The 13,244-nt window shown below is 40.7% G+C and overlaps 1 protein-coding gene across 1 annotated transcript in view; it reads left to right on the plus strand.

The window, feature by feature from the left end:
* Positions 1-9,522: 9,522 nt before the first annotated feature.
* LOC121192113 (collagen alpha-1(IX) chain-like) overlaps positions 9,523-13,244 on the plus strand; it is an 86,072-nt gene continuing 82,350 nt past the window's right edge. The window contains exons 1-2 of the mRNA XM_041053676.1: positions 9,523-9,551; positions 12,611-12,696. Of these exons, the coding sequence (XP_040909610.1) occupies positions 9,523-9,551; positions 12,611-12,696 (115 nt within the window). The remainder of the gene's footprint in view (positions 9,552-12,610; positions 12,697-13,244) is intronic.

Consider the following 13,244-nt stretch of genomic DNA (forward strand, 5'->3'; position numbering starts at 1 on the left):
ATTACTTCTTATGAGCCAAAATCTATTCTTTTGTCCTTTCCCAACATCAGAATTTCATTTGTACAAACAGAGTGAGTCTAAGGTGCCTTTTCACTTGGCAGGGATACACACTCCTCCACCTCACTTATGCTGATAAGATGTATTATACTGTAAGAATCTTGCCAAGTGCAGAGAAAGAAGGGCCAGTAAATCTTCAATAAAACCTGAACCTGAGTCTTTCCAAACCAGCAGTGTAGAGGACTGTGTCCATTTTAAAGCACAAGAACATAAAAGCAAGCAGTACAGTCACACCATCCGGACAAACACAGTAACCTTGTATTGTAGTACATTAGCTGGCCATTGCTGCATATGGCCTGAGGAGACAAGAAATGACACTGTGATTTTTTTTTTCTTCTTGCTGACTCTGCATGTCATGTCACATTGACACACACTTGACAGACTTTCAGCCACGTAGGAGTCAAGCTTTGTGTGTATTAGGGTGACCACAGATGACAGCGGTCATCATAATGTCATGAGCCAATTATAGGTCATTAGATGCAAAACTGTAAGACAGTGGGGTAGATTCGGATTGTCATTTCTTCAATGTTGATTAAGCTAGCCAAAGCCGCCTCAGTGCTTCCCTAATTCACTGAGTTGAAGGCTAACGTCCTGGTTATCTGTTACCTGCTCTCTCAGAGATTTATAAGAGCTGCTTCTCCAGCAATGTGTTAGGTAGGCAGTAAGGAGGAGAATGAACACTGTGTACTTGATTAAATGGAGACTCACAGTCCAGGGGCTTGGGACATAATGTGCTTTCTTTCCAACCAAAACAGTCTCTACCTACTGTAGTGTATATGGCCAGAGTGCATACACACACTACATGTACTTATCAGCCCCTGCCGAAAATCCATCAATAAGTTAATCAAATCAGCGAGACACAGACCAAAGCACCCACGCTGACAGCTTCAAAGGCATTCAGCTGTCATTCATCTAAGCAGGACACATTGTGTGTCCTTTGATGATGATGACAATGATGATGATTATGGTGAAATAACTCGTCAGAAAAAGAAGAACTACAGGATAAGACAATATCTTTCAAAGAGAAAAGTTCATCTTATTTTTATTTTGTCACCAATCCCAATCCCATGAAACAACCAAAACCAACAATGTGTTTGTCCAGTTCTTAATATGTTCTGACTTCCAAGGCCTGTGTGTGGCCTGTCGCCTAATAAAGACAGATCTCACATTTATAGTTTTAAAGAAATTTTTTTTATCTTTTAAAGAAAAATGCTAAGGGCAACACAGACAGAACTTGTTAGGGAGATAAATCCTTTATTGGTTTGATCTTTTCAATGGATTTGCTAACAGACAAGAAAAAATATGGAATATTGGCAGCTTTGTCGTAGCAGCATCTCACAAATAAAAAATTTGATCAGGCTTATTCCAGTAGGCCCTATTTTTAGACTTTTTCAACCAGGATCCAGTATTTCCCCACTACAGTTTTTTATAATAAAATGTTTATGTGTAAAGAAATTTCCTTAAAATAACTTCAGTTTATATAAATCTTACACAGCATAGAACTGGACTTCAGAACTGTGGGACCTGTAGCATGAAATTAACTTTAATTATAACTTTAAATCTTTATGTCATAGTGGTAAGTTGCCTCAGTTTCTCAGGTTGTAGTTGGCATGAAAAACTGCAGAGCAATTCAGTTAAACAGAAAACACACTACACATGTTCCTGTTAGCACACAAACCTGTTAAAAATTTCAACAAAAATCATGATGTTCCTCAATAAAAATCATTTTTCTTCAACATCCATGTCACCTTATTCAGTTCACCTTCTCTTTGTAGCACAGATCCCAGATAAAATGCACGTAGTTGTACAGTGCTGTACAGTGTTACCCCCTACACCTATCTATACAACCCGCAGTCTAGCTAATGCTTATAATTTGCTGTTTGTGCAGTTTTACAAACTATCTGATTTTCTACTCGCTGCAAATCATTAAACACTAATCATTACAAAACAGCCATCTGCTGCCTGATTACTATTTAATGCAGGCCACAGACACACACAGACACACACACACTCAAACACACTGGCCTTCTTGGATGAGTAGAGTTTCCAGCTCCAGTAATTCCTCCACCTTAAGGAAAAACTAAGTATCTGGCTGCCCTGCAGCTGCCCTCCTTCCCTTCCAGCTGCTCCTGTTGGTGTCAGCTCAGCTGGGGACGCTGACTGACATCTCCAGTCTCAGTCTGGGGAGGATGAAGAGGCAACGTGTTCACAGTGACTGAATGTGGAACGAGCAGATTTTGGTAGAGGTGTCACTGTAGCACAGAGTCATTGTGTGCCACGACTGGAAGCTGCTTTATGTGCGCACAGCTCAAAAAGGGCCGGAAATTAATCTCAGACATTATTCCATTCATTAACATCCAGCTCCCTCTGCGGAACACAATAACAGACAAAGGACTGTCACCAAATACAGTGATAAGTGGGAAAAGACCGGTGGGTTATAGTACGTCCTTCAAACAAGAATATCAAGATCTGTCAAATCAGAGTTAATATAAACATATTTCTCCTTGACTATTTCAGGGAGAAAGAACTGGATATGTGGAGACAGAGTGCCTTTAGCAGGAATCCACTGAGCCAGCCCAGCAATCATGTGATGGCATCTAATCTAACATTTGCTAAAACCCTTCATGATGCTGTATTAGGCTCTTTGTTGTTAGAATTACAATGCAAAATCCCTACAAAGGCAAAAAAAAAGGAGTCTGAGTGCTGTGAGTTTTCGAGTTAAATGAGTCAGAATACGACTTTGAGAGGATGTGACTGGCATCCTTGCTATCTCCAAATGAGATTCTCTAAAGATCAAAGGGCTTTTCTGCTAATAATGTAGCCATAACCAGCTGGAAAATTCAACTTTCACTATCTCAAAAGTCTTTTCTGGTGTTTGGAGAGCTGCCAAAGTAGCATGCAATCTGCAGTCAAGATCATAAAGAGACCCAGTATTTATTTATTTGTATTTATATTCTCAATCCAGAGACACTATTAACTTGTTTTTTATGAAAACCAAGTGCAGGTTGTGTGTCTGTGTGCATGCGTGCATGCCTTCTTGCAAGAACTGGTCAAAAACTCTGAAGCTGGGCATTAGATTGAATTACTTTCATTCAGTTAACTGTTTAAATGACACAGTCTTGAACTCTAACATGGTCTTGTGGTTTTCTCTTCTAATGAAATGTTCACATCAGTCACGAGTGCCTGAACCGTCCTATTAGCTGTAATCTATTTAACCTTGAATCATCATTTACTCCTATTTTCATCTTTTTGCAGCCTGCTATGGCAAAGACAACAATTCTGCATTGTTTCATTGTGGAGTGGGAGCTTTGCTTTGTTCATTTTAGACACTGTGTAGGACTGTTTCAGACTCCAGCATCTGTGCAAAACTGATAATAAAACAGCACACACTGTACTGTAAACCAGCTTTGACAAACATCCTCAGCTTAATTGAATTATACTGTATTTCATTTAGGTCATTCTGAGCCTGAGAGTGCTTGAATTCATTTGAACAATACCTTTATTTTGAAGGGCAAATTCAATGTAAATGGTCCCTTTTGTTAACTTATCTGAGTGGAGTGTCCTTAAGTCTGTGTCCAAAGGACAAATGCCTATTGTTGACCATACATACAATAGGTCATGGGTTTCCTATCAAATCCATCCTCATTCAGCCTGACAGCTAACCCAGCAGTCTACTGTAGCAGCTCCCTCTGCTATAATGTACATCAACGAGCATCCCTGTCCTCTCATGAATCCTCTCATGTTCCCCACACATGCAGACAACAACCATCCCAGTAAAGCAGGCGGAGGGTGTCACATGCAGAATAAAGCAGCCTCACCTTAGCAGTGATGAAGTCTAATATCCACAGAGGGTTCGGGTCCAGCCTTCACTGAGTAAATCGCCGTTTGCGGATGGATGCGCGGCTTGCAATGTTTATATCACTGCTTCTCCTGCTGCTGCTGCTGTTGCCATGGTTATTCATCCAGACCCTGTATGTTCTGCAGTCCCCTCTCCCCCTCTCTCTCCTTTTCTCTCTCTCTCTCTCTCTCTCTCTCTCTCTCTCTCTCTCTCTCTCTCTGTTCTCCCTCAATGTCTCTCTCTCCTGACGGGGATTTCAATTTGGGAAAGTGCAGCAGCGTCTGTCGCGGGATCTGGCTGTGTGTTTATCCTCCGTGTCCGCCCCGCGTTTTAACCACACAATACATATAGACAGTGGATAGTTAAGGGGAATATTAATAGTCAGCACCCAGTCAGTGTGTGTGTGTGTGTGTGTGTGTGTGTGTCTTGCTGCTGCACTATAGTGTGTGCGTCCGGCGGGCGAGCTGACGTCAGAGCCTGCCCCCTAAAAGCTGAAGTGAACCGTGCAGTCGGAAATCACCATGCAAAGAAACAAAGGATGGATGTTATGCAAACAAAACATTGATGCAATAATAAACACGCGGGCGCCACGTGACTTGGCAGCTGAAGTGGCAAAAATATTCCAAAAGTATGGCATCATCATGTAGTCACCAGAAAAACACAGGGAGCAACACAATTTGTGATGAGCCACATAAAAACCGGCATTTTTTTTTTTTTTAAATGTATGTGCAGTCGTATTATCTCTGTTTGACAAATGAGAAGTTTCTTGTCCATTGTTCAGTGAATCACTTAAAACTGCAACTGTAATCAATAGAAAAATGAGATTTCTGTCCTTGAAACCTCTGTCTGAAAAGATTTATGCTGTAGGTTAAGTTCTAATTTACTACAGGGTCATAAAATGCTACTGTAACTATAACTCTTAACTCCCAAAGTAATCAGAATCAATGTCTATAAACTTCAAAACCAAAATGGCTTCATATCACACGATACAAGGTCAAGGCTGGACTACAGCCATTACAAAGCAGGCACTGCCCTTGTGCCCAAAACCCCCAGGAGCCCTGAAAGCTCCAGACTCACTGTGTGCCACTGTGCTAATTTATGTGGGAATATGCATCACTCAAGTACAACATCAGCTGACATGATAAGGATCTTAAACCTGCATTAATAGACTTTTTTGGCCAATGGGTGGCGGCTATGAACACCATGTTATTACCTAATAAAACTGATATTTAGACATCCAACAGACTCCAGTTAGCATTTATTTACAGTCAGGTTTTGGGACACCTAATGATTCAACATTCACTCGCATTTTAGCTCTGAAATATTTGGCTGTTTAGCAGAGCTAGTTGCTAGTTTTGTCTGTCTTCTGGTGCCAGGCAGGCAGGCATTGTAAGGAGGGTGTATCTGATGTTTTTTCCTCGAACAGAGCTGCTGGAAATAAGGTTAGTAAGAGCAGTGAGATTTAACAAAAACTGTTCAGCTGCAGGACACAAAACCAAAACAATGAGCTGGTAGATGTTACAATGCTAAAGTATGTGGACCCCAGTGGAGACAATTCTTAACAATACATCTGCTTTTGTTGCACCATTTTTAAAAATTTATAGAAGAAAAATTGCTCATATGTATCTTTAAATCTTTATTATGCAAGAAACAATAAACCAGCAAAATAACAACTGTGAGACAACCTCTAACCAGCACGGTCTCCCTTCTTCCTGGCAGTCAGGTACTGCAATTAAAATGTCATTGTCCTGGTTAAGCAACTCTTCACAGACTAATCACTTTTCAGATAAGGGAGAGAGGAGGATTATGTAACAAATTAATAAAAACGTCCGTGACCTGTAAGCTGTTGTCTATGGTAACTGTGTGTTTAACACTTATTAGCAGTGGGAAATTAGCTCCTTCCATCAGGTTGGTTGGCTCTTTCGTGGCTCTGATTGAGTGAGCCCAGGCTGACTGTTTTCCTCGTCTGTTCCCAGCTTCACCTTCCGCTTAAAAAACCCAAAGTCAATTGCTGCTTTCTTTCATGGCATTCTGCCATAAGCTCCGAGCACTCTTGATTAAGAGAGGAGCGCTATTGATTTTTTTCTTTTTCAGATGTTTGCCAGAGCCCAGGTGTCTATATAGTCTGAAAAAAGGAAAAAAAAAAAACTGGCAGAAACTTCACAGAGGTTACACAGCAAGGACACCAATTTTCACACAGTTCAGTATCAAACTTATTAAATGATTTTTTAGTCTGTGAAAGCAGACATAACAGTGATTGCTGTGGCTACGTCCTGTTAACTGTATTTTGCTTTTAATTAGAATTGGCACACCTGCTAATGTAATGTACACAGGGAATGATCACAGAATGAGCTAACATAGTACGAGGGGTGATTGATGAGTTGTACAGCTTTGTTTATACGGACATACCGTTCAACTTTTTTGAGTGATTATGCAGAAAGTTTGAACTTAATAACTTTTGTGATATTTCTGTTTCAGGTAATTGAAATTGACAGGTCAGCACTGTCTGAGAAAATGGACGACAGAGACCCTCATGCAGTCATGCACCTCTACCTCAGTCTCAAGGCCTTATCACCCAGTTTGACCTGATTTGGTCCCTCAGACTGCTACCTCTTCACTGAGATGAAGACTCAGTGATCGCCATTTTGACAGTGATGATAACGTCATTGCTGCTGTGGACCACATTCTGGAGGGACAAGACCCCAAGTTCTACGAAGAAGGGATCCATATGATCCACAACCTCTGGACTAAGTGTGTAAATGTGCCACAAACTTTTCCCTTCATAAATAGACAGACCAAAAATAAAAGAAAAACCTGAATGCTAGAGCTTTCATACAGAACAAAGGTCAGTGAATGGTTTGATGGGTATGAAAATGATGTGAATCAATAACTATGGGACAGCGCTCTCTACTACTGTAATGAGAAAATCTAATCAGGGAATATATTTTGAAAGAACGCTGTTCATCACTGCGGAAGAGTTCAACTCATCTGGAAAATTTATGAGCCCAGTTCAGTCCACCTGTTTTTATATTCCATTCAAATTACTAAGACTACAGTGAGCAATAAACCCAGATCCAAGCTTTAAAACATATGCACTGCACCCAATCTGTGGTTAGTAGTTAGTTAATATATTGGTTGCATGATTTCCTCTATTAACTCACTGTTTTGCTGGTTAGTCAACAGCACTGTTGTCTGTTTGCTCAGGTTAATTGAGCTGACTCTTTATGACTCTTTATGTCACATCAACCTCAATTAAGCAACAAGTTTGCACTGAACCACAAACATTTATTTATGAATGAATGTCTCATAAAATACACTGCAAAGACCTTTAAGGCAACTTCCACACAGCCAATATTTTGGTGGACCACAGTTTGTTATTGTAGCTTTGTGACCGTAAGAGTCCTGTTTTTACTTTTCCACAACAGTGTAAAACTGTTCTCTAACAGTCTGAGGGCCTTGGCGTATGTGACTCCAGGTCAGCAGTGTGCTAGTCATGAGGTGTGCCGCATGGACGAATAATCACAAACTGTTTTCTCTGTGCATCTGCCTTCACTGTTTGTGTCTGCTCTCTTGTTGAGAGCAAAAGCTCTCAATTATCAAGGATAGACACATGATCACTCTGCGGGATCTCAGAGGAGGCCCAGTCACTGTATCATGTTTCCCTTATAACTCCCTCAGAAAAGGATTGTGGTGCAACTACAAAAACAAGGCATGTAATATGATCCAGAAACAAATGCTTTATCCCTGACCTTTATATTATTGGTTATAGTAAATTGCAGAGTATCAGCTGACTGTGAGGTTGTTGATCCTTAATATATCATACAGCAGGTACAGCAACTGCCAGGATCAATAAACCAGTAATCCTGTCATAACTAGCCCCTAAGGGGGCTGTTTTCGGAACCCTTTTGTTATGTTTTGAACTCTCTTTTGTGGACTTTCGGACTCTTGTTTGTTACGTTTTGTTCATAGTTCCTGTTTTAATTTGAAATCATGGTCCTTGTGTATCTTGTCTTGTTCTACTTCCTGTCTTTGTCTTGTTTCCCGCCTTTGTGATTGTTTGCCCCGCCCTAATTGGTTTCACCTGTTGCCCATTGCCTTGTGTATTTAAGTCTCATCGTTTGCCTGTGTTCTTGTTAGTTCGTTTTTGTCTCATGCCTTTGTCTCATGTCTTTTGCCTTGTCTCGTTTCCCATCTTGCCTCTCGTCGTCGTATCCCCAGTCAGGGTGTGTATTTATTTGCTACTTTGTTTCTTGTTAGGTTTTAGCTCCTTGTGGGGTTTGTATTTTTGTTTTTGTGACTTTTTCCCCTTTATGGGTGATCCTTATTTTACTACTTTGTTAGAATAAACACTATTGTTTTTGAATTTGTCTGTGGGGTTGTGCATTTGGGTCCAAGTACTTGCTCAAGTCGTGACAAATCCAAGATTTATACACAGAAAAAGCCTTAAATAAAAATATTTAAAAATACCCTTGTAAAAACATGTCCAGGTAAAAACTTTCATGATTCTACAGCAGGGGTGGGCAAACTGTTCCACAAAGGGCCGGTGTGGCTGCAGGTTTTTGTTCCAACCAATGAAGAGCACACAGTTTGACCAATCAACTGTCTGAAGACTGAGATCAGTTGATTAAATGAGTCAAGTCTGGTGTGCTGCTGCTTGGTTGGAACAAAAACCTGCAGCCACACCAGCCCTTTGTGGAACAGTTTGCCCACCCCTGTTCTACAGGACAGCAGTGGTTAGCACTGTTTCACATTAAAGTTGCCTTTCCTTTAAAGCAGGTTAGATTGCAAACCTTTGCAGCAGATTCATGAATTTCAAATGACACAAATGACACTTTCTTCAGAGAGATCTGTACCTGTCATTCTAGTATGGTTGTAAAATATAGGAGTTGTCTATTTTTTTTTTTTTTTTTTTTTTTTTTGAGGGTCTTTTTTAAAGAAGTTGTACATGTAGGAAATGTCAAAATGTCTGTCCCGGCTAAATAAAGTCAGAGTAATGAGGGATGTCAGTGAGTATTTTCTGATTTGAGGTTAATGTAATACTCAGAGCTTCAAAAGTGCAGCAAAAATCACAGATCAAACACCAAGAAGTCAATTACATAACAGGCAGGATGCATAAACAGCATGTCAGCCTGAGGCCCTTCAGGTAATAACAAGGCTAAATTCATGTCAACACCAAAGGCTAACATGCATTCTTCAGCTACACTGATGACTACGCGTGATTATGAAATCCACATTTCATCACTCACTGGCTGCTGCCCTATCCTGACGATAATTATTAAGAGAGTTACACACAGGCAGCACATGTCATTAGGAGGCGCTGTTAAAAAAAAAAGTTAGACGTAGAGGCCCGTGGGCTTCTGCATCTTTTTAAGTGTTGGTAATAAAAAGCAGTCACCACCTCCTGAAGAACTCCTGGCCAATGGGAACTCATGGAACTAACTTTTATGTGTCCTCAGAAAATGCTTGAGCATCCCCTGCGCTGCTTCCCTCTGTCAGTCCTCAACATGCGCAGGTAGGACTGACTTCAAGGAGGGAATTTTACATCTGTGGCTCCTTCTGCTCCTGCATCTCACCGCTGTGCCTCGTCGCTGAGCCCGTCTGTGTCCTGACAAGGAGGGGAGTGAAACATGGCCTTCCACAGCTCTGCTCTGACGAGGTAAATATCTCTGTCAGGGCTCTTCATCTGCAACCTTTGTCTCCTTTTTCTGCAATTTCCATAACAACGAAGACTCATTTCAGACTGTGTGTTCATGAATAGTCTATTACTAGTCCTCATTCGGGAAGAACATCTACATTTTCCTCTACCTGATAATTGATAACTGACTTTATGGATGCAATAAGATCTTTAGCTTAGCGTGGATTAAAGAAGCTGCCCATTTGCCTTTTAATCTGGCCCACACACACACATGCAGCCTACAACCTCCACAGCATGACATTTTAACAAAGTAAAAGGGAAAAAAAAAACAAAAAAAAAACAAACCTCTTAAGTGATAAACATTAAGCTTCCGGTCTTTTGTCCTTCTGTGTTTCCATTCAGTTTGTCAGGAAAATGCCTGAATGAATGAATTCACATTTGATCACAGCATCATCATCTCTAAAGACCTGTTCACACATCTATTGCTGAAAACCTTCGTCTGCACATTTTTTGAAACAGTCAGTTTTACTGTGACTGCACTGTACGGCTGCTTGCTTTATGCTCAACAGTGATCCATTCTGGGGTAATTAAGACAAATGAGAGAGAAATGAAGCCAGCAGTGTTGGCTCGCTCTCAGGATTCTGGGAGCACCTTAGGAACATCACAACATGGGTGGCAGCAAAGGGAAAGTCCCACCTAATGTTGATGAATGTCAGGAATTAAAGTGGATGACATGTCATTACCTAATTGACTTGACTGATTGATTACGTGACAGCATATTTACTGGAATATACAGGGATTTTTTTTGTCCTGTGATGTTGCACAGCGCTAACTACAGTGCAGTATCTATGTGTGTGTGTCTGTAACCACAGCTCTAAAAACCCTTTAATCTTGGAGGATGCACATTACACACAATTATATTTACAGTAAATGTAATATTGAGCACGTTTGATGACATTTCATGTCAGTGTAGGGGCCAATAAACATTTATGAAGCCCTGCCTGCTGCTCAAAAGTATATGCTAAGACAGATATGTACTTTCCAAATCCTGCAGATGGCTTTCATGCCATTACTTACAGTTACAACTTACACCTGTGGATTTATTCCTGTTAATATACAAAGGACTTGAAGCAGCAATTATCTTTGAAAATTAGTTCCTACTTCAGCATAAGTGTGAGGACAAATGCCACCTTAAAAGCTAAATTTGTGCCAAATGAACAAGCAGCACCTGAGCTGATTTTCAGTTCCTCTGTCTCTTTCTGCTCTTTGCTTCACAGTTGTTGTGAACAGAAATAAAGGAGCTGCAAAAACATTGTGACACTTGAGAAACTCTACAATTACGTGAGGAAATCCTTTAAGGAAAACAAATTTAAAAATCAATTTCATTTACTATATGGTTGTAGTTAACCGTCTTAAAGGAATTCTTTCACAAAGATAGACTCTTACTGAGGCTTAGATCAAATCATATTAGTCAGACTTCAGATAGATGTCTAAACTCATCCATTATACAAAGCTGTGTGGTTCTTGACCATTTTATGATTTGTCATGAAGACTGGGTAAATTAAGACTGCAAACTAAAAAACACTGCAGGCCAAGTGGATAGAATAATGCATGAGTTGGAGTAAGAGGTCTTTTTTCTGTTCTTCCCATTCTGCCAGCCCTGCGTGAATAAGTCTTTTTTTTTTTAAGGCTGTCTAACTTGCATTATACTAATCTAAGAGCAAAATCAAGACTGGGCAAACACTACAGAGCAGTCTAAAATAACTAATAACCTGGCTCTGCCCAAAGGTGAAAAAAGAAATCTGCCTGCCCGCACTTCTAAAAGCCACTCATTATTATTCAATCTTGTTTAATCAATACAAAAGCTGATGTGAAAAAAACATAATTTTCCTCTAAACTAAGGGTCTCCTGGCTGCAGCTTTGTATTTAACTGATTTAACTGACAAATAAGTGCATTTCTCAAAATATCAAATTACTCTATGGGCTTGTAAGTCTGAAGGGTTAAACCATGAAGACTTCCCTCATGTCACATCTCATCAGTGACATGTGGTTGCATCAGTCCAGACCATAGATGGACTGGCATGTCCCCCTGAGGCTCTGAAGATGCTCCTTCAAGTGAAGGGCATAATGTTAGAGCCCAGCACCTCCTCTGAAGAGACCTTGCTGACTTAGCCATCATTCATATCTCTGACAGTACACTCGCACACACATGCACATGCTCCTCAAGCACACATACACATTTGCAAGAGAGTTCACACACTGTAGATGGGCTACGTCCTCAGCGACACCACCCCTGCCTTATTTATTTCCCAGATTGACGAGCTACAACCTTTGCCTTTGGAAAAACATCCTCACTACCGCTATCAGTCATATTGATGGTGGCTCTGGGATTGCTGTGCAGATCTGTTACTGCTCAGGACACATAAAGGAAGCAAAAAAGGGAGAGTGAAAGTGTGGATACAATTTACTGCTGCTTAGACACATGTACGGTCGTGTAAAAGCTGCATGATATCACTGTCACTTCTCATCCACCTTGTCCGGTATTTAAAAGATATGACAAATCTGTACAAGAGTATATGGTATGGTATGCAAAGCTAAGTGGACAGCACAATATTTTAACCATAGTTTATTGTAAACCGTATGAGGTAACCACATTAGCTATCTAGCACTCGTTCCATGGCTCAGTTTTCTCCAAAATTAATTGGAGCTCAATATAATCTTGTACACTGACACACAGAAACAGAGACAGGGTGGAAACAGTTGGGTGATTTGTGTCTGTACCATTTCATTTCTACAAATTTATGTCAAACTATTGTTCCACCTCCACTTGGCATTTACCAATATCATATCCTATTTACAGTAATCTTTTTCATCTGTGCTGGAAAGCAAAGCAAGCACATTTTGAAGGGAACAGTGTAACCTTTTTCTGTCTCTTCATGTGCTCTGGATGAGCACAGAGGTCACCGGAAAAGTACTTCATGTCTTCCCTGTGGTGTTTTATTGATTCAGTCACACAAGAAACTGTCAAAGAGAATTAGATGCATGACTGAATACTGATTTTTTCCATCATTCCTGAACAGAAAGCAACCACGGCACCTATCGATGTCGGCATACTCCCCTGTCTGCGTGGCTCTGCTGTCCCTCCTTCTCGCTCCAGCACTTGGACGTAAGTCACCTACAGTGTAATACACAACCGCTGACACATTTCAAAATCAAGTGTACCGTAGACTGCATGAAATCCACCACAACTGTGAAGCTGTTTGTCTTGTAAACACAGTCAAATAGGACCCTGGTTAATGTTAACACTTGCGTGTTGACTGTTGCTAGGTCATACTCTTTTATCAGAACTCACACAGCAAAGGCCAGAAATAGCAGACACAGTGTACTGGTCTGTGTCGTGGGATTAAATCAGATTAAATGTCTCCTCTGATAATCACAACAAGCCCTTTCTCTGCTGTTGCTTGGGGACACAATAAATCTAGCACGAATGCTCAGTGAGTTCCAGATACAGTAGGTGTGCTACTTTGTGAAAGGCCCCTCATTGTCAGAGCACACACATGAAACCACATGTGACATCTTAATTGTGGTTCATCTCCCGCTCATTGCACTAATGACTGGCTTTCTGAGCGTAATGCCGCGGCAGGCAGTAACTTTAACAACTTGAGGCCCACATGCACAGTCAGATAACTCTTTAGTGGTAGTAAATATGGGATT

The sequence above is a fragment of the Toxotes jaculatrix genome, chromosome 13 (assembly GCF_017976425.1).
Source record: "Toxotes jaculatrix isolate fToxJac2 chromosome 13, fToxJac2.pri, whole genome shotgun sequence".
NCBI lineage: Eukaryota > Metazoa > Chordata > Actinopteri > Toxotidae > Toxotes > Toxotes jaculatrix.